At 41.6% G+C, this 27,760-nt stretch overlaps 1 protein-coding gene across 2 annotated transcripts; it reads left to right on the top strand.

The window, feature by feature from the left end:
• Positions 1–498: 498 nt before the first annotated feature.
• Positions 499–20,843, top strand: LOC117443130 (tetraspanin-8-like). Of its 2 annotated transcripts, XM_034079075.2 has the most exons (9): positions 504–658; positions 2,452–2,508; positions 6,298–6,417; positions 6,605–6,679; positions 10,980–11,075; positions 16,549–16,665; positions 18,363–18,395; positions 18,486–18,569; positions 19,719–20,843. In XM_034079075.2, exons 1-9 carry the CDS (start codon positions 599–601, stop codon positions 19,806–19,808), a joined length of 732 nt encoding a protein of 243 aa, XP_033934966.1. In that variant the 5' UTR covers positions 504–598; the 3' UTR covers positions 19,809–20,843. The 2 variants fall into 2 exon arrangements, with proteins under 2 accessions (XP_033934967.1, XP_033934966.1); XM_034079076.2 differs by lacking the exons at positions 6,605–6,679; positions 10,980–11,075 and having other exon boundaries at positions 499–658.
• Positions 20,844–27,760: the final 6,917 nt, after the last annotated feature.

Raw genomic sequence — 27,760 nt, 5'->3', positions numbered from 1 at the left:
GTTCTGTGTCGTGAGGATCTGTTCTGTGTCGTAAGGATCTGTTCTATGTCGTGCAGATCTGTTCTGTGTCGTGAGGATCTGTTCTGTGTCGTGCAGATCTGTTCTATGTCGTGCAGATCTGTTCTGTGTCGTGCAGATCTGTTCTGTGTCGTGAGGATCTGTTCTATGTCGTGCAGATCTGTTCTGTGTCGTGAGGATCTGTTCTGTGTCGTGCAGATCTGTTCTATGTCGTGCAGATCTGTTCTGTGTCGTGAGGATCTGTTCTGTGTCGTAAGGATCTGTTCTATGTCGTAAGGATCTGTTCTGTGTCGTGCAGATCTGTTCTGTGTCGTGCAGATCTGTTCTATGTCGTGCAGATCTGTTCTGTGTCGTGAGGATCTGTTCTGTGTCGTAAGGATCTGTTCTATGTCGTGCAGATCTGTTCTGTGTCGTGCAGATCTGTTCTATGTCGTGCAGATCTGTTCTGTGTCGTGCAGATCTGAGTTCTCAGCATCACAGCACCTGCTCCTGCATACCAGCGCACACACAGAAACCCTCTCACACACCCCCTCTGTGTTTCAGACGCAGTTTCATCTCAGAGAAACTCTCAAAACTGAAGATGGGGAAAATTAACGGATGCATCAAATGCCTCTTTATCTTCTTCAATGTGGTGTTTGCAGTGAGTACACACCTTTATGATTATTATTGCTCCTTTTTCTCAACGTTGTTTTGTGTTTGGGCTAAAAAGGGGAAAAAAGACTGGAATCCGAAAACCCAAGTTAAATATTTAATAATTATTTTCTGTGTTTAAAAATAATTATTTATACAAATAGTTAAATATGCGACAAAATGAAGACTGCAAGAAGTTATTATTTCACTTGTTATTAAACAAAGATGGGGTTTTATCTTGTTGGGACAAGAAAATCAATTTTAACCCAAGAAATCTGGAATTTATTTTGATTATGATGAAGAAAACCAGAAAAGTTAGAGATTTGCTTGAAAGAAATACAAATATATATCTTTTTAGAAGTTATTTGGTTTAGCGGTGGCAAACCGTGTCTATCACAACTGGACCTTCTGTAGACACACACACCCCCGCCGCCGCCGCCCCACCTGCCGTTATAATGTCTGTCTTTTCACTGAATTGTTGTCTTGAAAAGGGTACTGACAAGAATTATATATATATGAATTGCTTTGTCGCATTCATCTAGAGCAGGGTTATTCAATTGCCGGCCCGCGGGCCAAATCCGGCACCGGGGTGATATTTACTGGCCCTTTGAGTATAATGTTAAAAAGTAATCTACTTTTCTTTTATTTATTTATTGATATTTGTTTGGGCCAGAGTGCCTTTATTCCAGAGAGGGTGTTAAATAGAGAGATAGAGGGGAAGACAATGCCTGCAAACTTCAGTGGGCTCGGGTTTCGAACCCATACTGTAGTGACAACTCCTGTCATGTATTGCATCTCTGCCTGAATGATTAGATAATTTCACCTAAATTAAATCAAATTAAATGATGTTGATGGTTAAATGACCTTCACACGTCGGCCTACTGAGTTATGAACTACAAGTCAATATCTGATTGGTTGATCAAACTGTCAGTCCAAACGTACGCTCTCATTCAGTGCACCGGCCAGGGCCTTCGATCAAGGATGCAGAATACCTTGAAGGAGATTCTACCCAGAGACCCAGAACACGATCTGATTGGTTGCTTTCTTTTCTAACACAAACCACTGAAATGCGTAGCAACAAACAAATCAACGTAACACTGTGATATTACAGATCAACAACACGGATACCATTCTTATTTATTTATATAATTAAATCGATTTTTTGTTTGTTTTATCTGAGTGTTCCAGGTGTTCTCTGAATACCTTGAAGGCCCTGTTTTTAAAACTCTTAAATTAAATATATTAATGTAAAAAAAAACTTTGATTTAATTGAAAATGAAGGTGTTAAACTTAAATGAAAGTAGTGAAGGATTATTTTTGTATTTATTACTCGTGTAACTAGATCAGATTTTTACATCAGTCATTTCCAGTAACTGGATGGTTTATGTGTTTTGCTCGGAGCGCTGGTGCGATAAAGGAAGAAGGAAATAAAGAGTGGGTTTCTGAGGTGAGGGGCAAACCAACACAATGTCCGTCTCCTGCCTCTCCTTATATATCTTTTGCAGCAGAGTAAATGCATCGGCTATTTGTATTATAAAAATGACAAATTAGAGAAATTAGAAACCTTCCTCGATAGGTAGAAATTAAAACAAAATTACAAAAGACGTGAAAGGAGAAACACAATTTGCCATTTGTGTTTTTTATCCCATTTAAATATATGTTCATTTATTTTCCAATTGCTTTAATTTATTTCTAAATTGTTTACATGTTGTCTTTCATCCTCAATTTTCGAAACATCTATATTGTTTGGCACTCTTCAGCCTCCATACTTGCCGTTTTTAACATATTTTATTCTATCCTCAGATACTCGGCTGTGTGCTGTTCTACCTAGCAGTGCAAATCACCGCCTTCAGCCACCAGGTAAACAACAACAACAACAACATCACAGATAGTGAATACACAACAAGCCTTACATTTTGGCTTTCGAAATGCAGAAAAAAACGCAAATTAGTATATTTTCAATTCAACATTTTGACCATGGTTTACATTTACCTTGGTAATAGACGAGTTGGGATCGCGGAGAAATTCTCTCCGCAGATCCATTCTCTCCGCAGATCCATTCTCACAGCGTTTATCAACCTTTTTCTAACTCAATATCAAGCCACACTTATTGTTTTTACTTCTTTATTTTAATTGTATAATGTCTGACTTTTGTTGCCGTCAGTTATGGGGAGAGTAGGGGCTCAGAAAGCTGAAATCTGTATTGTCTCATTGTTTTTTCCTTCTAATTTTGTATTCTTTTCTAAACCACACACTGTTATTTACTCAACAATAAGACACAATTATCCTTGTGTTTATTTATTTGTTTGATTGTATAATGTCGAACTTTTGGAGTCCGTCAGGAACAATACAGCTCATTCGAACACAGGAAGCTGTATTTTCAAAATAAGAGTTCATTTTAATATTATGCTTGATAATATACTTTTTATCAACGAGGCCACTGGGTCATGTTAAGACCATATGTTCTGTCGGTTTGGTGTTATAAATATAAAAACAATATATGTGTGGATAAAAAAATATAGATCCATCATAAACTAAACTGGAAACAGCAGTATATTTTTAATAGGCGGGTTCACACCGGAGTACTTCTCCCCGTACTTTTCCCGTTTCGTTCCGTTATGTCGCGTTCACACTAAAAGGAGTACTTAGTGCCGGGAGCTTTTTGTTACGATTCGGGAAAGGTAGGACCCAAAATGCAGGATTAAAAAGGATAAGCGGGTTTTAAGGGATAACAAAAAGCGAGCTTTATTCTACAAAAAAGCCGATGACAAAAGAAAACAAGAAACAAACTTAACATTACCAAAACAGGGGAGCACGAGTAAAGAATCCAGGATCGAAACTTCAGGGACAAACATGGAGCGTGACGTGAAGGGAAAGACAGACAATGAAGCGACAGGGGAACACAGGGAAAGACTAAATACAGAGAGGGGTAATCACGGGACAAGAAACAGCTGGGTAAAGGAGGGAGAAACACAAGGGCAACAGGTGAACACAATGAGACAATCAGACACACCAGGGACACTAACGACAGGAAGGCACACACAGGAAGAAGGATCAGACAAGACACAAGGAGGGAAACATGCGACAGGGAACACAGAACAGCAAAACTTAACACACAAAACTCAAGTCCTGACACTTTTACCCCCTTTTGCCTGCTAGAGAGGGGGTACCAAAAAAGTACAAAAAAAGTACCAATTTCTATTGGCTGGGCGAATTGCAAACCACGCCCCGTAAAACTCTGAAAAGTTTTTCGAAGGGACGGGGTGGACCTGTTCAAATCCAGTTTTTGACAGTCTGCCGTGGTTCTATCCCATTTCAAAGTGCTGTTTGACGCTCGGCGTAACCCTCGGCGCACTGCCACTCAAACATCCAATCACAGAGCTTGAGGACTATCACAGGGGTTGTCAAGCAAAGCGGAGAGAATACTTACTTCCGGGTGTAAAATTCTCTAAAGCAACTACTATGAGCTGCTCCGACCCTCGGTCCGATGAAACAATACAGATTTCAGTTTTCTGAGCCCCTACTCTCCCCATAACTGACGGCAACAAAAGTCCGACATTATTCAATTAAAATAAAGAAGTAAAAACAATAAGTGTGGCTTGATATTGAGTAAGAAAAAGGTTGTGAGAATGGGTCTGCGGAGAGCATTTCTCCGCGATCCCAACTCGTCTATTACCAACGTTCAGGGAGCTCTATGCAAGTCAATGGGACGCCCTGGTAGTTGAAACTCGACGCTGAAGGGCCCCCCCGTGACCCTGACATAACGTCAACATAGGCCGAGTTGGGAGTGAGAATGTGTCGGCTGGATCAAATCCAAAATGTAATGGGTTCTTGCTTGGCCAAGGCTACACTCTTCCACCATTTTTAATGAAAATTGTGCCTTTAGTTTTTCTGTAATCCTGCTGACGAACCAAGCAAAAACCCATCGAGGGGTACAGGGAAGTCCTATTTCTGTTGTGGACCCTGGAGGCAGCATCTCCCTGGTGCCCTCCACCAAAAAACAAGGGATTTCGGGTTATTGCAGAAAATAATCTCCAACAGACGTTTATGGAATTTTACTAGGGGGTTATTTCCTGATGTATTTTATTACGTAGAATAAAAAACGCCTCAGCTTGTGTTAACACACACCTCCTTTCAGGCTAAGGACCAAAAACACATTCAGAAAACCATTGACTTCCACTCCAGGGTACAGGAAGTGATACAATTCGGACTTATTCTTGCAGCTATCTATGGGAATTGGAACTGTTCAGGTTTTTCTTCCTTATCCGAATCGTCCCCCTCCCACGAGCTGCAACAGAACCAAAATATATCGTATTAATTCCATGATTCTTTACCAAAGATTTTCTTGAAGAAGCTAATCTGATTAATATTCTATCAAATTTAATATGTTTTGGTTTGGACTTAAAGAACAAGCCTTTTAAAAACATAAACTTTGAGAAACTGGGATTGTAAAATTGTTTCTGATATTTTAAAGACCAAACAATTGATCAACAAATCTAGAATAATTACCACATACATTTTTTTAGTGAAATATGTATGATAGTGTAAAACTTTATTTAGTTTTTGTTGTTTTGGACCAAAAAACGTACACAAATAATATTCTACAATTGAACATGTTAACTGAAGGTGCATGTCATTTATTTAATAATACTAAATAATTAACTCCAATTCAGTTTTTATAAAATGCATTTTGAAAATGCTAATACATTATCTAGTCCCGTTGGCCATAAGAGGAACTGCTGTTTACCTTTGTTTGCATTAGCTTGTTTTTTAGCACTGGCCCTTTTTAGCTCAGTTAAAATGTGTTGATGGTTAATTTCATTGTCAACAAATCCCATGAAAAAAAAGACCAGCCGGTCAGTGGGCAAAAACATAAGCAGCACTTTCATTCATTAATGTGATCCAACAAATGGAAAAGGGCAAATACTAACCGCTGTTTATATTGCTTGTAATTGAGATTAAGTAAACGTCTGTTGAGTATTTTATAAATCCCTACGTTTCGAATTTGCCAGAAACGCAGCTCCGAACATCGATTTCAGAACAAGCTGTTTCTGATCTAAGCTAGCCCGGCTAGGTAGCGTATTTTCTCGGATGTTGATGATAAATTAATCATTTATCTTCAGAAGCAACATATTATTATTTGAAATGTGTTAGTTTAGGGTAGACCCCTTGAAATGAACCATCACGTGTACCCTAACATGGTAACCTACAAACAGCAAGACGGTGAAAACCAAAGCAAAACGAAATCACGTCACAAAACAGCCAACAGACAAGACTACTACGATCACAACACAAACATTAAGGATACAAATGTGGACATGAATACATGTTCCTACCAATACAAACTAAAACAGAATAAAGACAAAGTGTTGTGTGCTTGTGAGTTGATCAATAGCATGCACAGCTAACAGCAAAAGAAGACTTTTAAAATAAGTGAAGCGTCCTGTATGTTGTGGTGAATGATTCCAGTCTGAAGGAGCTTTGAACATACCTGATGCAGTGTGCGAAAAAGTACACGCCCCACCGTCCGGGACGTGTTATTTACAATATCGGACAAGTAGATCTTTCAATTGACTTGAAACATGGGCCCATCTGCGCTTTACTTTGCAGAATGAAAGAAACTCGATCTTGTGTCGTCCTGCTTTTCAGGTAGCGGCGTTGGGGGGTCCGAGTCTGGCCTGGAGTTGGGTGTTTGCCCTCGGTGTCCTCATCCTCCCCGTCTTGGGAATCGTTGCCGCGTGCATGGAGAAAGAACTCGTCCTCAGAATAGTACGTACAAGATGTGAAGCAGAGGAAGAATTCATGATGTTTTGTTTCTCCTGTTTTCCTGGAGAGCGACCCTCGGTCCCCCGAAAGGCGCTATATCGACTTAAGTTACTATTATGACACTGATTTGTCTTTCTTTAGATTAAGCACCTTATTTAACAGGAGTGTTCTGACATCGTTTGATTAACAGTTTGCAGGCTTCATGGTGGCGGGAATGATCATCATGCTGATCTTTGGCATTGTTGTCGTTGTCTCAAGAAACACGGTAATCTGTTTATCCGGCTCCCTTCAAGGTTCATACGAACATAGCTGACGATGACAATCTGAGGTCACAGGCTCCTCCAACAGTGCTACACACCTTCTTTCCCAACGCTATTTCTACTGCATGTGACGCTCTCTATATCTGACTGACTTCATGCTTATATATCTACCTTGATGCTAGCGTGCTGTCTATAAACCCTTGATGCTAACGTTCTCTTTATATACATATATACCCTTGAGTCAGATTTGGGTCAATATTCTAGCGCGCAAAACAAGCTACTCACGAGCGGGACATGTGCTTTTATACGCGCATGAAATTACCCTTGCGCGCAGATTAAACCCCCGCGAGCGGCCCTCTTGCTCCCTCGCGGGGGAGTGTCAGCCTCACTCGACTCGTCTGTCTGCGCGTGCGTGAAAAGTTTCTGGCACTTTGGGGGCGGAGCCACTGGACTTTGATTGACAGCTGCCAGGAAGCCCGGAGTTGCCAGGTTTGATAAATGCCTGAACTACCAAGAGCCGAGGAGTGAGAGCTGCAAGATCAGTTGGACGAGACTGAATGGTAAAGTTGTCCATAAAAAACTATTATATTCGTAAAGTGTACAGCTAATATATATATATATATATATATTAATTAATGTTATATAAAACAATATATTTTTGAGTGGGCTGTATCTGTCAAACTGCTAGCTATACTGTCTGCTGTACGCACCTCCCTTACGAAATGAACTATAGTAATACTATAGTATTACTATAGTAGTAATACTATAGTATACTGTAAGAGTTGTATAGTGTCCTTTAGTAAGTTTGTAGAGTTCTGTAGTATTTTTCACCAGCTATTGTATTACTATAGTTTATTCTGTAGTGCCATTTTATTAGCTATAGTAGCCCTATAATATTTCAATAGTAATACTCTGTATCTAGATCTTTGTAGTATTCCTATATTATTTTAAATAGTATAACTATAGTATAATATATAGTGTTTCTGTTTTTTGAACACACTATAGAACACTCCTATAGTAATATGATATTGTCATAATGAATGCATATTATTACTATAGTGTTTGTAAAAGTATTGCACTCCTAGAATTAATGTCATTTTTGTATATGAAATGAATTCATATATATATATATATATATATATATATATATATATATATATATATATATATGAATATTAGCTGTACACTTTACGAATATAATAGTTTTTTATGGACAACTTTACCATTCAGTCTCGTCCAACTGATCTTGCAGCTGTCACTCCTCGGCTCTTGGTAGTTCAGGCATTTATCAAACCTGGCAACTCCGGGCTTCCTGGCAGCTGTCAATCAAAGTCCAGTGGCTCCGCCCCCAAAGTGCCAGAAACTTGTCACGCGCGCAGACAAACTCCGCGAGCGAGTGAGGCTGACAGGGAGTAAGAGGGCAGTCTCTCTCGTGAGCGAGCGCATAGCCGCTGCTCGTGAGTAGCTTGTTTTACGCGCTAGAGTATTGACCCAAATCTGACTCCATACTAACATTATCTCTCTCTTCCTTGATGCTAACATCTCTATCATGAGGCTAACATCTCTATTTATGATGATGCTAATGTAACCCCGGTGTAGTGTCCCCTCAGCAACAGACCACTCAGAGCTGGAACAAAATAAGTGTCCAATAATCAACAACACAACAATGATCGTATAGTGGTAGTATAAACAATGTGTAACATTAGACATAAACAAACTGGTGTACAAAACTCACATACCTGCATGGCAATGGACACATACAATGGACACGTGAGCTGCGTTCTGTTGGAGAGATAGCACCACGCTCACGTTAGCCTATTAGCTCAAATTAGCTAACGAAATCATATAACACAAATAGCAAATCACACAAAAAACATGTTGCTGTGAGCATTAAACGACTAACATTACACTAAACAAACACAACAGAACGTTATTGTCCTAATAAAATAATAACATACATTTTGTCCACAGACATAATACAATAGCACTTTACTCTCAACAGATCCTCATGCGGTATGAGAACCTCCCACAATCCATTGCGGTAACAAAGCTACAGCAATGCAGGCACGCGTTTGTAACACCAGATGGCGTAATTCTCCAATTTAACCCGGATTTTACACCAACCTTTATAACTCTGTTACACTAACATCTCGTTCTACCTTGATGCTAACACTTTATCCAGCTACCTTGACGATAACACCACGTCAAGCTACCTTGATGCTAACACTTTGTCCAGCTACCTTGACGCTAACACCCCGTCAAGCTACCTTTATGCTAACACTCTGTCCAGCTACCTTGATGCTAACACTCCGTCTAGCTACCTTTATGCTAACACTCTGTCCAGCTACCTTGATGCTAACACTCCGTCTAGCTACCTTTATGCTAACACTCTGTCCAGCTACCTTGATGCTAACACTCCGTCCAGCTACCTTGATGCTAACACTCTGTCCAGCTACCTTGATGCTAACACTCCGTCTAGCTACCTTGACGCTAACACCCCGTCAAGCTACCTTTATGCTAACACTCTGTCCAGCTACCTTGACGCTAACACCCCGTCAAGCTACCTTTATGCTAACACTCTGTCCAGCTACCTTGATGCTAACACTCCGTCTAGCTACCTTTATGCTAACACTCTGTCCAGCTACCTTGATGCTAACACTCCGTCCAGCTACCTTGATGCTAACACTCTGTCCAGCTACCTTGATGCTAACACTCCGTCTAGCTACCTTTATGCTAACACTCTGTCCAGCTACCTTGATGCTAACACTCCGTCTAGCTACCTTTATGCTAACACTCTGTCCAGCTACCTTGACGATAACACCACGTCAAGCTACCTTGATGCTAACACTTTGTCCAGCTACCTTGACGCTAACACCCCGTCAAGCTACCTTTATGCTAACACTCTGTCCAGCTACCTTGATGTTAACACTCCGTCTAGCTACCTTTATGCTAACACTCTGTCCAGCTACCTTGATGCTAACACTCCGTCTAGCTACCTTTATGCTAACACTCTGTCCAGCTACCTTGATGCTAACACTCCGTCTAGCTACCTTTATGCTAACACTCTGTCCAGCTACCTTGACGCTAACACTCCGTCTAGCTACCTTTATGCTAACACTCTGTCCAGCTACCTTGATGCTAACACTCCGTCTCGCTACCTTTATGCCAACACTCTGTTCAGCTACCTTCACGCTAACATTCTCTCTATCTACCTTGATGCTACAGTCTCTCTATTTACACTAATACTAACATCTCTATCGATGATGATGCTAACATTCTCTCATTCTACCTTTATGCTAACACTCTGTCTAGTTACCTTTATGCTAACGCTATCTCTAGCTACCGTGATGCTAACACTCCGTCTAGTTACCTTTATGCTAACGCTATCTCTAGCTACCGTGATGCTAACACTCCGTCTAGTTACCTTTATGCTAACATTCTCTCTATCTACCTTGATGCTACAGTCTCTCTATTTACCCTAATGCTAACATCTCTATCGATGATGCTAACATTCTCTCATTCTACCTTTATGCTAACACTCCGTCTAGTTACCTTTATGCTAATGCTATCTCTAGCTACCGTGATGCTAACACTCCGTCTAGCTACCTTTATGCTAACACTCTGTCCAGCTACCTTGATGCTAACACTCTGTCTAGCTACCTTTATGCTAACACTCTGTCCAGCTACCTTGATGCTAACACTCTGTCTAGCTACCTTTATGCTAACACTCTGTCCAGCTACCTTGATGCTAACAATCCGTCTCGCTACCTTTATGCCAACACTCTGTCCAGCTACCTTCATGCTAACATTCTCTCTATCGACCTTGTTGCTACAGTCTCTCTATTTACCCTAATGCTAACATCTCTATCGATGATGATGCTAACATTCTCTCATTCTACCTTTATGCTAACAGTCTGTCTAGATACCTTGATGCTAACACTCAGTCTAGCTACCGTGATGCTAACACTCCGTCTAGTTACCTTTATGCTAACGCTATCTCTAGCTACCGTGATGCTAACACTCTGTCTAGTTACCTTTATGCTAACGCTATCTCTAGCTACCTTGATGCTAACACTCCGTCTAGTTACCTTTAAGTTTTAAGTGATTATAAAACCAATGAAAACATCATTAAGAATTGTATATTTAAGCTTTTCTGCTAGAAGATGTTACAAAACTACACTTTTCTTTAAATGGTGTTTCCCGAACTTGATGCTAGTTTAAGTTTTAAGTTTATTTACTTTCTTAACATTCTTAAAACCTTCTCTCTTGTCTTGATGCTAATGTTGTTGTTTCTTTTTTTTATAGATGAATGATTCTTTTGACACCGTCTCCGCTGAACTGGCAAAGCCTATCATGGAAGCGAAAGAAACGAGAAATATGCTAATGGCATTCGAACAATCTGTAAATCAATCAATCAATCAATGTTTATTTATATAGCCCAATATCACAAATGTTACATTTGTCTCAGTGGTCTTCACAGTGTGTACAGAATATCAGTAGGACAATACGACACCCTCTGTCCTTAGACCCTCACATCGTACAAGGAAAAACTTCCAAAGAAAACCCAGTTTAAAGGGAAAAATGGGAGAAACCTCAGGGAGAGCAACAGAGGAGGGATCCCTCTCCCAGGACGGACAGACGTGCAATAGATGCCGTGTGTAAATTGAAAAGATAATACATTTGCAACATAGGTAGTCCAAATGTTTGGAAATGCATGTGTGTATAATAGGAAGATGAATCCACGAGGATATCCATCCAGGACCGATGATCCAGGACCACAGCCACGACTCAAGATCCAGCGCTCGCGATCCAGGACACAGGACCGCAGGATCATCCATGACTCCGGATCCCGGCGTATATAGACACCAAAAAGAAAGACATTTGGGGAAGCTGGGTTAATTGGAACATGAGTGTACACGGGTATAGACAGAGAGAAGGAAGAAGTAAGATGTCCCCCGACAAACTGAGCCTATATCAGCAAAACTAGGGGCTGAATCTAATCAGCCCTAACTATAAGCTTTATCAAAAAGGAAGGTCTTAAGCGCACTCTTAAAAACGGATAGGGTGTCTGCCGCCCGAACACAAACTGGAAGCTGATTCCACAAATGTGGAGCTTGATAAGAAAAGGCTCTGGCTCCCATTGTACTTTTAAAGATTCTAGGAACAACCAACAACCCTGCATTCTTGGAACGCAATGCCCTAGTAGGACAGTAGGGTATAATGAGTTCTTTAAGGTAAGATGGCGCCTGCCCATTAAGGGCTTTGTAAGCGAGAAGAAGAATTTTAAATTCTATCCTGTGTTCTATAGGGAGCCAGTGTAAGGCAGCCAGAACAGGAGTCATGTGGTCCCTTTTCCTAACTCTGGTTAGTACACGAGCCGCAGCATTTTGAATCAGCTGAAGCGACTTGATTGACTTCTTGGTACTCCCTGATAATAAAGAGTTACAATAATCCAGCCTAGAAGTAACAAATGCATGGACTAGTTTCTCTGCATCGTTTTGAGGCAAGATATGCCTGATTTTTGCAATGTTACGTAGATGGAAGTAGGCGGTCCTTGAAATTGATTTTATGTGGGCGTTAAAGGATAAATCCTGATCAAATATAACACCAAGATTCCTTACAGTCTCACTGGAGGCCAAATTCATGCCATCCATAGTTAGTATGTCTTTAGATAATTTGTTTCGTAGATTCTTCGGGCCAAGTACAATAACTTCAGTTTTGGTCGTGTTTAACATCAAAAAGTTTAAGGTCATCCACGTTTTTAAGTCCTTAAGGCAGTCTTGAATTTTATTTAGATGATTAATTTCATCAGGCTTGATTGATAAATATAGTTGAGTATCATCCGCATAACAATGAAAGTTTACAGAATGATTCCTTATAATATTGCCTAACGGAAGCATATATAATGTGAACAAAATAGGTCCGAGCACTGAGCCCTGTGGCACTCCATGGCTAACTTTTGTTTGCGTGGAAGATTCATCGTTAACACGTACAAACTGAGAGCGTTCAGATAGATAGGACCTAAACCAGCCTAAAGCAGTTCCCTGTATGCCAAATAAGTGCTCTAGTCTTTGCAATAGGATATCATGGTCGATAGTATCAAATGCAGCACTGAGATCGAGCAAAACAAGAATAGAGACAAGTCCCTTGTCTGAGGCTATTAGAATATCATTTGTGACTTTAACCAGAGCTGTCTCTGTGCTATGATGTGTTCTAAAGCCAGACTGAAAATCTTCAAATAAATCATTGTTTTTTAAGTAATCACACAACTGTTTTGCGACCGCTTTCTCAAGAATCTTTGAGAGGAACGGAAGATTAGAAATAGGTCTATAGTTGGCTAAAACCTCTGGATCGAGGTTGTGCTTTTTAAGAAGCGGTTTTATCACTGCTACTTTGAATGATTGTGGAACATAGCCTGATAATAAAGACATATTCATAATATTTAATAAAGAAGTGCTAATTAATGGAAAAACTTCCTTCAACAGCTTAGTTGGAATTGGGTCTAACATGCACGTTGATGGTTTAGAAGAGAGAATCATTGAATGTAATTGTTCAAGGTTAATGGCTGAAAAGCATTCTAGTTTACTATCTAGTGTAATACCAGAACTTACGATTCCGGGAGCTGTTGATAACACTATACTGGTCGAAGGCAAGAGGTCATTAATTTTGTTTCTAAGAGTAACAATTTTATCGTTAAAAAAGCACATAAAATCATTACTACTGAGTGCTAAGGGAATAGAAGGCTCAATCGAGCTGTGGCTCTCTGTCAGCCTGGCTACAGTGCTGAAAAGAAATCTTGCATTATTCTTATTCTCATCTATTAATGAAGAGTAGTAGGCTGCTCTCGCTTTACGCAGTGCTTTCTTATATTCATTGAGAGTAATATGCCAAATTAAACGAGATTCTTCAAGTTTAGTGGAACGCCATATCCTTTCAAGTTGTCTAGACTTTTGCTTTATTTTGCGGGTTTCGGCATGGAGCTAATCTATGTTGTTTTATTTTCTTCTTTTTCAAAGGAGCAACAGAGTCTAATTTTATTCGCAGCGCATCTATAGCACTATCAACAACATGATCAATTTGGGGTGGTGTACATTTTGTATAAGTTTCCTCCCCTACATGCAGACATGCTATCGAGTTAAGTATTGGTTGAATCTCTTCCTTAAATGTGGCTATAGCACTAACAGTACTTCAAAAGTTCGATTAATAGTTGCTCAATTTCAATACCATAAGTCAGAACAAGGTCGAGAGTGTGATTATAGCAGTGGGTTGGTTTATTTACACTGACAGAAACCAACAGAATCTAATATAGAGTTAAATGCAACAGTAAGGCTATTTTTATCATCGTCAACATGAATATTAAAGTCACCTACGATAATTACTTTGTCTGTTTTAAGAACCAAAGTTGATAAAAACTCAGAGAATTCTGATAAGAATTCTGAATAAGGACCTGGTGCACGGTACACTGTAACAAATAAGATTGGCTGCAAAGTTCTCCAGGTCGGATGCGTAAGACTAAAAACGAGGCTTTCAAAAGAGGTATAATTACATTTTGGTTTAGTATTGATAAGTAAACTTGAGTCAAAGATTGCTGCAACTCCACCTCCTCGGCCCGTGCCTCGAGCAATATGAGTGTTGACGTGGCTGGGTGGAGTGGCCTCATTTATGCTGACATATTCTTCATGTCTCAACCAAGTTTCAGTGAGACAGCATATATCAATATTATAATCTGATATTAAATCATTTACCAATATTGCTTTAGATGCTAGAGATCTTATGTTTAAGAGACCACATTTAATCTTCCTGTTTTGTTGCACTGTAGTAGTTGTTACATTTACTTTTATTAGGTTATTTTGTATGACACCTCTATTAGGTTTTACCTTAAATTGTCCTTGGGCAGACACACACACCGCTAATATTGGGTATTTTATTGGGTTCGGGATTCCTATGGGTGACTGCCTAGGAGAGAGCGCAGAGAAGCGTGTAAGACTGCGACTCTGCCTCCTGGTCTCAACTCCAGTTTGTCATGGATTACGTCCACAAAGCCCTGAAATGTTTGCCGAAATGAGATCTGCACCTTTCAAAGTAGGGTGAATGCCGTCTCTCTTAATCAGACCAGGTTTTCCCCAGAAGGCTGTCCAATTATTTACGAAGCCCACATTGTTTGCTGGGCACCACCAAGACAACCAGCGCTGAAATGATGACATGCGGCTATACATGTCATCATTGATCAGATTGGGGAGGGGACCAGAGAAGATTACGGTGTCCGACATTGTTTTAGCATAACTACACACCGACTCCACATTAAGTTTGGTGCATTCTGATTGGCGTAAACGAACATCATTACCACCGACGTGAATAACAATCCTACTGTATTTACGTTTATCTTTAGCCAGCAGTTTAAGATGCGCCTCAACGTCGCCCGCTCTGGCCCCCGGAATGCATGTGACTGTGGAGGCTTCGGTCTCTAGATTCACGTGTCTCATAATAGAGCTACCAATAACCAGAGTAAATGCACTTTTAAACTCTTTCAAATGTAGTCTAGCTAACTAACCCAAACATGGTTCTTCTAGGATGAATGCTTTCCAATGTACGTAAGAGGAAGTAAACCGTTTTTATTTATTTTATATAAGGGTTGTACATTAATGATTACATTACAGTTACATTAAAATGTTCTAAAAACTCACATTTTACATTTATGTTCGATTTCATATTTAATATTCCATTCCTTACACACTCGCTACGGATACAGTAGCAATAAAGCCAGCATTCACCGCACTGAGTATGACTTTTCCACATACGAACACAACTTGTCCCGTCATGCACGCCTCATGCCCGCTGTACACACACACTCATGGAAGGGGCGGTCTCTCCCCCAAACAACAGTGCATTACTTAACTGTAAAACGTATCATAACTGTGCACATCTTGTACTTATTTGATAACTATATCCCTTGGTTACTTGAATACGCTACAATATTATTAACCAGTGTCCTACCTTAGTGCAGAAGTGGACGCCTTTTTGTACGTTCCGCATATATGTCCACTATCCCCTCAGGTGACAGCTGTGCGGTTATGTCGTCCTCAATGTGAAGAACCGCAAATGAGGAAAATCTTGTTCCTTCCATTCGGTGACCGCAGCCGAGCCAGTTCCGAATTCTCCTCATTGCAGAAGAACTTCTCTCAGAGGTGGCAGATCCGATAGGCAGAGTCTGTGCCAACTGGAGCCTCTTGTATACATTTGGATAGCTGTTTCCTTCGAAGATGGAAGTGCAACAGGTGCGACAGCAGAGGCTTTAACAAGGTCCATCTCTGCTCCAAGAAGGAGAGGGTGAATTTTGAGCGGCTGGAATATCCATTACTGCTAATTCTTGTAATACAATAGCTGCATCACTTGTGTGCAAAACAAAGCGAGGGAACTTGTGTCCTTAACCTCACACGTCACACACACACGACACAACATGCGACAAAAATGAAATTATTTCAAACAAAACATGATATTATTCAGATTTGTATTGTAACAATCATTTTATTACATCTATTAAAATATTGATATGCGAAATATTTGTATTGTTTTAGACGTAGTAATGCTGTAACATATTTCAGCCACTAGGGGGGGCAATGTATTTCAACATGTATATTTTCTACTTTTTAATGCTGTTCAATTTCTATTTGAGATGTTTACATTTTGGATTGTTTTAGTCTTTTAATTCCTCTAATGTACACTGCCTTGTCTTTTTATGCTGCTGCAATGCAAACAAATCCCAAATTAGGATCAGTAAAGTACTTCTTATCTCAACCCATTAGAAGCTTTGGAAATGGATAGTTCTCAGGCTAAATGCCCACCTTGTGTAACCCTTTGTCTCGCATGTTTTCAGCTCCAATGCTGTGGTGTGGTCAGCTCCAGCGACTGGGGAATGAACATCCCTCAGTCCTGTGAGTGCAAGATGCAAGATAAAAGATCCCTCTTTTCATCTAGATGTAAAGCCAATGTGGTAGGTTTTGTTAAATGAAAATGAAAGACCAGGTTTAGAAATGTATAAGTAATCAGTGAGCCCCATTTCAAAGTAAAGATGACTTCTTGTGTAAAAATGAAAGCCACTTTTTCCTCACTGCACGGACCAAATCATCTGGAAGCTGTGTATGATTTTAGGTAATGATGGCATGGATGGTCTCTGAGTTGCCTTTCGAGCTTCTTCCGTCCACACAATGAACAGATTAAGATACTGAATCCTATATCCCTAAAACACTATGGCAGTTTTGTGTTTGAGTGTCTTCAAAACTCTAAACAGTGATTTTTACGAGGGTAAAACCACGAACTACAATTCTCAGTATTGCTTAGAAAGTGAAAGTCGTCTGAGTAAAGCAAGAAGGAGTTATCATCACAGGATCAGAACATACTCTTAAAGATGAACTGTTGCCTTACCCAGGGTGTTCATGTATGTACAGGTTTAGTTAATACAGTAACGGTTTATTAAGGGATTGGGATGCCTTAAATGACCTCCTCTTTGCGATGTGTGGTTCATCCATCCATCCATCTTCTCCCGCTTATCCGTGGTCGGGTCGCGGGGGTAGCAGTTCCAGCAGAGAGCCCCAAACTTTCTTTTCCCTGGCGACATCAACCAGCTCTGACTGGGGGATCCCAAGGCGCTCCCAGGCCAGCGAAGAGATATAATCCCTCCACCTGGTCCTAGGTCTACCCCTCGGTCTCCTCCCAGCTGGACGTGCCTGTAACACCTCCCTAGGGAGGCGCCCAGGTGGCATCCTAACTAGGTGCCCGAACCACCTCAACTGGCTCCTTTCGACGCGAAGGAGGAGCGGCTCAACTCCGAGCGGCTCAACTCCTAGCGGCTCAACTCCGAGCGGCTCAACTCCTAGCGGCTCAACTCCTAGCGGCTCAACTCCTAGCGGCTCAACTCCGAGCGGCTCAACTCCGAGTCCCTCCCTGATGACCGAACTCGGTTGCGAACCGATCCAGTGAGTGCTGAAGGTCGCAGACCGATGAAGCCATCAGAACCACATCATCTGCAAAAAGCAGTGGTGCAATCCTTAGTCCACCGAACTGCAGACCCCCCCCCCCCCACGACTACGCCTCGAAATCCGATCCATGTATATTACAAACAGGATTGGTGACAAAGCGCAGCCCTGGCGGAGGCCAACCCTCACCGGAAATGGGTCCGACTTCCTGCCGAGGACCCGGACACAGCTCTCGCTTTGGGAGCACAGAGATTGGATGGCCCTGAGTAGAGACCCCCTCACCCCATACTCCCGCAGCACCTCCCACAGTAACTCCCTGGGAACTCGGTCATACGCCTTCTCCAAGTCTACAAAACACATGTAGACCGGATAAGCGTACTCCCAGGCCCCCTCCAGGATCCTTGCGAGAGTAAAAAGCTGATCCGTCGTTCCACGACCAGGACGGAATCCGCATTGTTCCTCCTCAATCTGAGGTTCGACAATCGGCCTGACCCTCCTTTCGAGTAGCTTGGAGTAAACTTTCCCGGGGAGGCTGAGTAGTGTGATGCCTCTGTAATTGGCACACACCCTCTGAACCACCACCCCGCTCTTCGGTACTGTTTCCGACTTCCACGCAACGTTGAACGTGAATGTGTGGTTCACTTCTGTTTAAATACATGTATAGCTGTTTTTGAACACTTGTTTATGACTTTCTGTACCTTTGTTTTTCTTGCAGGGACTCTTTGGCCCAGACCAGATCTACGCGACGGTATTCAATCAATTAACCAAGACACCATCCAGTTCTCCTTCCTGTGCCGTTTCCAGATAACGACCCTTTCTCCATCTTCTTCTCCTGCAGAGCTGCAGCAGTGCTCTCTTTGTGATTGCCAACTTCATCTTCAAGATCGTTATGGGCATCTGCTTCACGTTTGCAATCCTCGCAGTAAGTTTCTTATTTATTCTTCTTTCTGTCCGTGTTGATGGGTTCGGCACCATTCGGCAGCGCCCCCAACCCTGAAGTATGAAAAGATGAACTTCGCTTCAGCTCGGGTTGACTTCGACACATTGCTTTGCTGTTCCGTTTCATTTAAGATCTACTAATTCATTGGAGCTAAAAAATGCACTAGCAAAGTGTAAGGAAAATATCACTGGACACCGGGTTGAGAATCAATAGTCAGGTACTAATTTATTCTTGCAAGAAGGAGCCGAGTTAAGTCACATACAAAGGATATGGTTCAACTTACACACATGAGGTATGCTGCTCAAAGGAGCAGGAAGTCACATCAAGCTTATATCGTCTAAAGTCAGGAGGTACCGAACAGAGTCGTAAATCGGTTTGGCGTGATCAGGCGTCGGGACGTCTCTGGTTAATAACGTTGTGCTGGGGAAAATACACGTTGTCTTCTTCGACTATGGGTTTTCGGATGGGCAGTGATGGGTGTGGCCTTGCAGCTGAGAAGGCAGGGCGTCTTTCATGTTGTTGATACCATCGAGAGCACGCATACGTTGGTATCAACAACCCTAACCCATCACTGCCCATCCGAAAACCCATAGTCGAAGAAGACAACGTGTATTTTCCCCAGCACAACGTTATTTCTCTCCTAGTCTTCGGTCGAAGTTCTAAACGTAACATTTTGAGGTCTTAAGAAGTCGTTGTGTTTTGAGGAGAATCTTGGCTAACTTCTCTGGTGCCTGTCCATCAATGGCCGATACTCTAATGTTAGACCATAACGATTGTTTATTGATTGAACGAGATTAGAAAGAACAACCAAACCTTGAATACACAGATTATTGGTTTGGGTTCAACACAAGACTTCTTACTCGAATACTTGTAAAAAAAATATATATTAAAATTGGGTCTTATTTTGCACTGTTTTTGATTTAACGGCAAAGTTGACGTTGCTTTTGGACCTCAACATACCCGAAGTAAATGTAGAATTTGTTGTTTCGAGCAAGTTAGTTACGAGGTAAAACGCTTCATGGGGTAAAAATAAGTGGATTTTAAATTTGCTTACCTTTTTATTTTTCTCTTCCGCAATAGTGTCTTCTGATTGGTCGGTTTCTTTTAACCGTCTTCCTGTCTTTTTCCCAGCTGCTGGCCCTGCTGATGAGCGTCCTGATGATCCATCAGATCAGAAAGCACGACGGCGGAGAGTCGTCCATGGCCATGCAGAGCTACTAGAGAAAGCTCCTCTCTTGACCTCTGACCTTTAACTGGAGGCCTTTCATAGTATATCTTCTCCTGACGTGTGGTTCAGGAAAACGGCTTTATTACTTTCAGCTTGTTGTTCTGTGGAGAACTTGAGTTGCAAAACATTTATTTTTTTATTCGCTCTTGTGTGTTTTGATCGTTTATTGCAGGGGTGTCAAACTCAATTTCAATGAGGGCCACATTCACATTATGGTTGCACTCAAAGGGCCGGTTGTAACGTTAAGACTATATAAAAATACATATATAAATACTTAATATATATAAAATAATGTATTATATTACTTTATTGTCTCTGCATTGGATTATTTTCGGATAGGGTAAAAACTTCATAATAACTACGTCTGAAAGCAGAAGTCTAGGGCAAATAATTGCAAGTCTCTTCAGTGAGAATGTCACAAAAAGATTTAAAAAGAAAAGTCAAAATAAAAAAAGAAAAGTCAAATTCTGAGATGCATTGTGGGACATGTAGTTTATGGGCAACGTGCTTCTGTAAAGTAGCATGTAACCGTATAATAAACATATCATATTTTTTGCAAGCTCTTGCGGGGCCACATAAAATGAAGTCGCGGGCCGGATTTGGCCCCCGGGCCTTGAGTTTGACACCCCTGGTTTACTGTATTATAGTTATAGAATAGTGGGATTGGGTAAACGCCAGGAACTTCTTCTGGATCCAAGAAACCCAGGTCCCACGCTTTATTTGTACGTTTTTTACCATTTAATTTGCATAAACAAAATTACTTGCCAATTGCTTTCTTTTTTAACCTTTAACTCTCAGAGAAATTACAGATGAAGTGTCCATATCCATGTTTCGATGGTCAGTGATTGTAAGACATTTCTGAAGTTATCATTAGGAAACAGCTTAAGGTGAATGCCGCCACCTACTGTCCAGAGTGTGTAACGTCATGCCTGAAAGATGATTACTCTGAGGAGAAAACAAACAAACCTTTATTCTAGATATTAATCCTGTGTTGTTGTGATATTTGAATAAAGCCATTCGGACCTGAAGTTGTTATTCCCTGATCTCTAATAACCCTTTGGTGCTCCACTCTCTTCCCATTGCTGTAGACTCAGTGAGTATCATTGAGTCCACTGTGTCCTCATCGTCAATTTAACAACGTATATTTCAAGTAGCTTCGACTTACATTTAAGAAGTGTTTGTTACTAAAGGCACTTAAGTAAACTTTACTGTCACACTTTACTGTTTTTGTAAGTACATTTTACGTACTATTGTAAAGTAGATTTGACTTAAAGGTGGGGTAGGTACATTTCAGAAACCGGCTCGAGTGCACTAACATTTGAAAGTACACAGCCGAAAAGAATCCGCCCCTTCCTTCAGACTTCAGAGCACCTCCTCCAACACACATGAACGCGCACATGACGTCAGCAGACTGGTGGAAGTGGCCGCCTGTTGCTGGCGAGTCATTGGGCTTGTTTGAGACACATTGCGGCTCGCCTCGAAAGTAGACGAGAGTAGCCGATCGCAGCCGGGGGAGGTGTCAAAAAGCTCGTCTTAAGTCGGACAGCTCGGACTCGGAGTCGGCTTGACTGGCTGGGTTTGCAATGGCGGAAATTGCGTTGCCGTTTTTCGATGTATTGTATGGAGAATGACAGAGATGTTCACAAGTCTTTTTTTGCAAGTCCAAGTCAAGTCTCAAGTCTTTGGTCACGAGTCCAAGTCAAGTCTCAAGTCTTTGTGGGGTGAGACTTGATCAAGTCTCAAGTCTTTGGTCACAAGTCCAAGTCAAGTCTCAAGTCTTTGTGGGGTGAGACTTGATCAAGTCTCAAGTCTTTGGTCACGAGTCCAAGTCAAGTCTCAAGTCTTTGGTCACGAGTCCAAGTCAAGTCTCAAGTCTTGGTCACGAGTCCAAGTCAAGTCTCAAGTCTTTGGTCACGAGTCCAAGTCCAAGTCTCAAGTCTTTGGTCACGAGTGCAAGTCAAGTCTCAAGTCCTTTGGTCACGAGTCAAGTCAAGTCTTAGTCTTGGTCACGAGTCCAAGTCAGTCTCAAGTCTTTGTGGGGTGAGACTTGATCAAGTCTCAAGTCTTGGTCACAAGTCCAGTCAAGTCTCAGTCTTTGTGGGGTGAGACTTGATCAGTCTCAAGTCTTTGGTCACGAGTCCAAGTCAAGTCTCAAGTCTTTGGTCACGAGTCCAAGTCAAGTCTCAAGTCTTTGGTCACGAGTCCAAGTCAAGTCTCAAGTCTTTGGTCACGAGTCCAAGTCAAGTCTCAAGTCTTTGGTCACGAGTGCAAGTCAAGTCTCAAGTCTTTGGTCACGAGTCCAAGTCAAGTCTCAAGTCTTTGGTCACGAGTCCAAGTCAAGTCTCAAGTCTTTGTGGGGTGAGACTTGATCAAGTCTCAAGTCTTTGGTCACGAGTCCAAGTCAAGTCTCTAAAGAATAAAAGTCTCATGTCTCTTCTGGTTGTAATCAGCCTTCTATTGTCTGCTGCTATCCAGTCTGTTCAGAATACTGCACAGCTATAAGACATTCAAAGCATGTACTGTGTTATTATCACTCCTATATCTATTAGCATACAGCATCAGTACTGACTAGTTGTTTGTTATATGATCACTTTAAACAGGCTATTGCAATGTGAGGAAGACATCACACTTTAGCTAAATGCAAACAACTTATAAGCAAAACACTTCAGAATCAGAAATACGTCAAATACGTCTTTGTATCAACCGTATTGTTTAATTACACTGGGTCTCTAATGACATCTTTTAAGTCTACTATAAATAAACATATTCCTCTATCCTCTCACTCAAAGCCAGTGTCATGGTAACCTGATAAACCTGTAACATCAACGTTACGTGGTCAACAATAAACCTGTAACCTGCCTATAGACCCACAGATGTATTTATGTATGTAACTGTGTATGTTTCTACGGTTAACGTTAGCCAGTAGATGGTGGCAGCGGGTAATGATTAACGTTACCGACCTTTTTTATGTCATGTCAAGAGTTGGATGTCAACGCCACTCAACTCAAACAAGTGTGACAAGCAATTCACTAATCTTTTCAAATATTCAGTTACAAAGCTAGCAGCAAGCTAAGTTAGCATCACACAGCTGATGCTGAGCTAAACATGTTTGCTAACCGTCCATGCGTTAATGTGACTGACCTCTCCGGGTGAGTTTTCAAGTGCCTGATGAAATTCGACGTTGTTGCGCCAGCATCCTTGATTTTGATATTGCAGACTTTGCAGTGCGCTCCTTTTGTTGGTGTCGCCGGCGTTTTGTTCGAAGTGTTTGTAGTTGAACCGAATTACAAGCGGTACAGCCGCAGGTGTGACGCCGGTCGCCATGGTGTTACTACGAGGTAGCAGAGGCGCGCACGTCTGCGTAATGAGCCCGGCTAAAGTAACTGGATGGCCTGCCTGCCTGTCAGCCTTCCATCTGGGCACACATTTATCTCGTGCCCTCATTGGTCATGTGCGCGTTCCTGTGTGTTGGAGGAGGCGGGCTCTATAAGGAAGTGGCAGCCTCTAGCAGATTATCTCCGGTTGTGTATTTTCAAATTCTAGCGATCTCGAGCCGGTTTCTCTCAAATGTACCTACCCCACCTTTAACACGCCAAAAATAGAACTGCTCACAGGCTGATATCTAGTGTTTACCCCACTGTTTATTCATCATTCAATTCATTCTATATTTTATTCTGTAGATTGTGTACATTACTTTCCACTTCACAGCTTGTTGCACCTGGTTAGAAGCTAAACTGCATTTCGTTGTCTCAGTACCTGTAATATGTGCAATAACAATAAAGTTTCTCTTTAAGTTAAACCAAATCATTAAAATAAAATCTATTGTAATGTAATGATTTGGTTTAACCTTATTTATTGAATACATCATTTAAAATGGCAAGATTAAATCAAATTACATCCATGTTGTACACATCATAAAGCTTAAAGTGGCAGCTAAAGAATGAACACAGCAGCAGGTCTGTTCAGTTCATGCTCATGAAGCTTCATGTGTGCGGATCTGAAGGACTGATCATTTGTAGCCTGTCCTCCTATCAGTTTGCAAACATTAAGAGGGAGGAGCATTTCTATTGCATCCACTTCATCTGCAACGAAAAACGCCAACGCAATTTCCGCCATTGCAAACCCAGCCAGTCAAGCCGACTCCGAGTCCGAGCTGTCCGACTTAAGACGAGCTTTTTGACACCTCCCCCGGCTGCGATCGGCTACTCTCGTCTACTTTCGAGGCGAGCCGCAATGTGTCTCAAACAAGCCTACTCTTTCTAGATCAGAATTTCTTTTAAAAACCACCATATTTATATTTGACAGGATGCACATTTTAAGTAGAGAATATTCAGATGTTTGTGACTATTTGTGAGAAATGATCCAGACGATAGGGCTGCTGTGAGACTTTAAATAAAGAAGGAGCGGCAGCGTGTTATAAATAAAGTTTATTTTATAAATTCGTTTGCGTGTAGTTTCTTCCTACAGCCACAAGATGGCGCAATATATTTGAATAACCCTAAAGCAGGTTTGTGTCAAATGAGGATACATCTACTACACTGAACACAAATATAAACGCAACACTTTTGTTTTTGCTCCCATGTTTCATGAGATGAACTCAAAGATCTAAAACATGTTCTTTAAACACAAAATAACCATTTCTCTCAAATATTGTTCACAAATCTGAAAGAATGTGTGATAGTGAGCACTTCTCCTTTGCCGAGATAATCCATCCCACCTCTCAGGTGTGGCATATCAAGATGCTGATTAGACAGCATGGTTATTGCACAGGTGTGCCTTAGGCTGGCCACCATAAAAGGCCACTCTGAAACGTGCACCTCTGGTGTGAGGGGTAGGGGTAGGGGTAGGGTTAGGTTGGTGGTGCACTGGCTCTCGGTAGATAGGTGTTTAAAAAACATTAAAAACCTCCGTAAACATAAACCTTATAAAAACCCTTTTAAAAGCATCATAAAAGCTCCGTGAGAACAAGACCGTCTCAGATGAATGGTTAAAAAGTGCAGAGCGGAGCCGGACCACGGAACGGCGGCAGAGTATGCCCAAAAAGCAGATCTCCCCGTCCCAGGATCTGGAGTGTGTGTGTGTGTGTGTGTGTGTGTGTGTGTGTGTGTGTGTGTGTGTGTGTGTGTGTGTGTGTGCGCGCGTGCGTGTGCGTGTGTGTGTGCGCGCGCGTGCGTGCGTGCGTGTATCGATGTATCTACGTGTGTGTGCGTGTGTGGAGCTTGTCCCAATGGAATCTGTAAAAGACCTTAAATGAGAGGGGGATCTAAAATGGCCAATTTAAAAGTGAATCCAGTTCTATTAGTAAAAGCCGTGCATGGAAGTGTAAGTGCAGTTAAAACACAAGTGCAATGATACAAATATAAATAATTAAAACATTCTCCCCAGTAATATGAATTTAAAAAGTAAAGGGAGTGTTAAAATTAACTAATAATAATAAAATAAAGGAAGGCACACCGGGTTAGTAAAATCGTAAAAATAAAAGCGTCCCTCCTCATGTGGCTTTGATCATTTTCAGATAAAAACATACACATATATACATTTAAAATTATAAAACATGTAAGAAGTAATAAAAACATAAATATGAACACCATTAAGATAAATAAGACAGTGCTGAAAACATGCGATAAAAATGTAGCACACCAATAAAAAAAGTCCAGATGAGGAGGATCTATAAATAATTAATAAATAAATAAATATAAGTGCTAAAATACGTGGAGGGCGGATTAAAGCAGGCTGACACACCCGCAGAGAAGGGAACCCAAATCACCCACCTGCAGGGGAGAGACCCGGGGGGGGGGGGGGGGGGGGGGGGGGGATCACACAGGTTAAAACATGTTGAGTGGTGGGAGGCGGACCCATCAATTATATTTTCCATTTAGTCCGCCCGGGTCAATGGTGCCCAGGCGATGGATCCACCTCCGCTCCGCCGCTCGCCTCTGGCCCGCGCTCCAGCCGCTGCTGCTCTCCAGGCCCACAGACTGCACACTCTGGAGGCCATGGAGTTTAAAATGGTTGTATAAAACGCTCGTGCGGTCCCCGTCTCTAATTCGATATTGGTGTTGTTTAGTTCTGAGGCTGATCTCGTTGCGCGTTTCCCCCACATAGAGTCTCTGGCAGGCCTTGCACCTAATTGCATAAATAGCGTTTTTTGTGTTAGGTGTCAAGGCCCGCCGTACGTTGCTCCCCTCTCGAGAGAAGGGATTGAAAACGTGGGGGAGGCGAACGAAACCAACCTCAGAGACCCGAGGCGCCTCCCTAGTTTTAATGCTTTTATTTAGTTTGGTGTGGACCAGGAGGTCCTGGAGATTTGTATTACGTCGGTAGGCAGAGATCAGCCGGCACGGCCGCAGCGCGTCACAGCCGCCCCTGGCCCCCTCACAATGGGCCTTTAGTTTGCCTAAAAGGCTGTTCAGGCTCCCTGAGTAGGTTGTGGTGAGGGGGACCAGGGCCGGACGGCCGGGCGGAGATGTCTCTGTGTTTCTCCATGAAGGTGCGGCTGACCTCCGCCTTAATGCTTCTAAGGAAGCGCCTCGAATAGCCCCTGGGTCTCAGCGCACTAAAGAGGATTCTGGTAGCCTCCTCCACATCCTCCGCGAGGGTGCATATCCTGTGGAAGCGGATCAGCTGGGACCTAATCAGGCCTCTGTACGTGTGCCCGGGGTGATAGCTGGTTTTGTGGAGGAGTGCGTGGCGATCTGTGTCCTTAAAGAAAACCCTGGTGGCGAGTGTCTTGCTGTGGTCGCTGGAGCTGCGGAGAAACACCCCAGTGTCGAGGAACTCCACACTGGTGTGTATGTAACTGGTGTTTGAGTTTTATTTTAGGGTGATGTGTGTTGATCCAGTTATCACCCCAAACACACTTTTCCAGGTATCATTAAATAAACAATTACATTTCAGGAGTTGTAAATAAATAAATAGAAATATAATAAATAATGTCATTTTTGTAATTATTTAAATTGTATTTAACAACAGAGCTCACAAACAGAACTTACACATATACTTTCATTAAGAATGAATAAATAAATAAATGTATATAATCTCCGGTTCTGAATGAACTTTGTCCCTCTTGTTTTAGTTTTGTATGAAGGGGAGGAATGCTCTTATCCTTTCCCACGTTATCTGGCTTCTCCAAAATATAACTGCGGTCAAGCCAGCCTCCACTTGGGAAAACACAGTCAAGCCAGCCCGCACGTGATATTGGGGTGCGCGAATATTAGAAGCATTACGGTAAAATCCCAGCGTTTATTCGGTCAATAACAAAAGCTGAGAATGGTGTGCAGGTGGAGTCGCCGGACCTCGGTCCGCACCCAAACAGGTACATGCTATCTTTTGTTTCCCATGCTTGCTCTTCAAACCTATAAAAACAAACCAAACATATTAAATTAAGAAATATGTACTATATAATGTGATCAATAATTATTTAAAACAAACTACGTATAACTACCACGAGTAAATATAAAATGTAAGGAGTTTCAAAATAAAAGTCCTTTGAAATCTCATATTGAAATCTCATATATGAGCTATCAGCCCTGTGTTTAGATAAGAATAAATAAATAAGAATAAAACGAAATCTCTCTCCTGATTTTTTCTGGGTGAGTAGATGGGGTGTCCTTCTATCACCCTGCAGTGAGATGAGTCTTGGATCAGGGAGAGATTTCGTTTTATTCTTATCTAAACACAGGGCTGATAGCTCATATATGAGATTTCAATATGAGATTTCAAAGGACTTTTATTTTGAAACTCCTTACATTTTACATTTACTCGTGGTAGTTATACGTAGTTTGTTTTAAATAATTATTGATCACATTATATAGTACATATTTCTTAATGTAATATGTTTGGTTTGTTTTTATAGGTGCTTTTGTTATTGACCGAGTAAGCGCTGGGATTTTACCGTAATGCTTCTAATATTCGCGCACCCCAATATCACGTGCGGGCTGGCTTG

The sequence above is a fragment of the Pseudochaenichthys georgianus genome, unplaced genomic scaffold, assembly GCF_902827115.2.
Source record: "Pseudochaenichthys georgianus unplaced genomic scaffold, fPseGeo1.2 scaffold_544_arrow_ctg1, whole genome shotgun sequence".
In the NCBI taxonomy this organism is placed as follows: domain Eukaryota; kingdom Metazoa; phylum Chordata; class Actinopteri; order Perciformes; family Channichthyidae; genus Pseudochaenichthys; species Pseudochaenichthys georgianus.
This window is presented reverse-complemented; position numbering and strand designations above follow the sequence as displayed.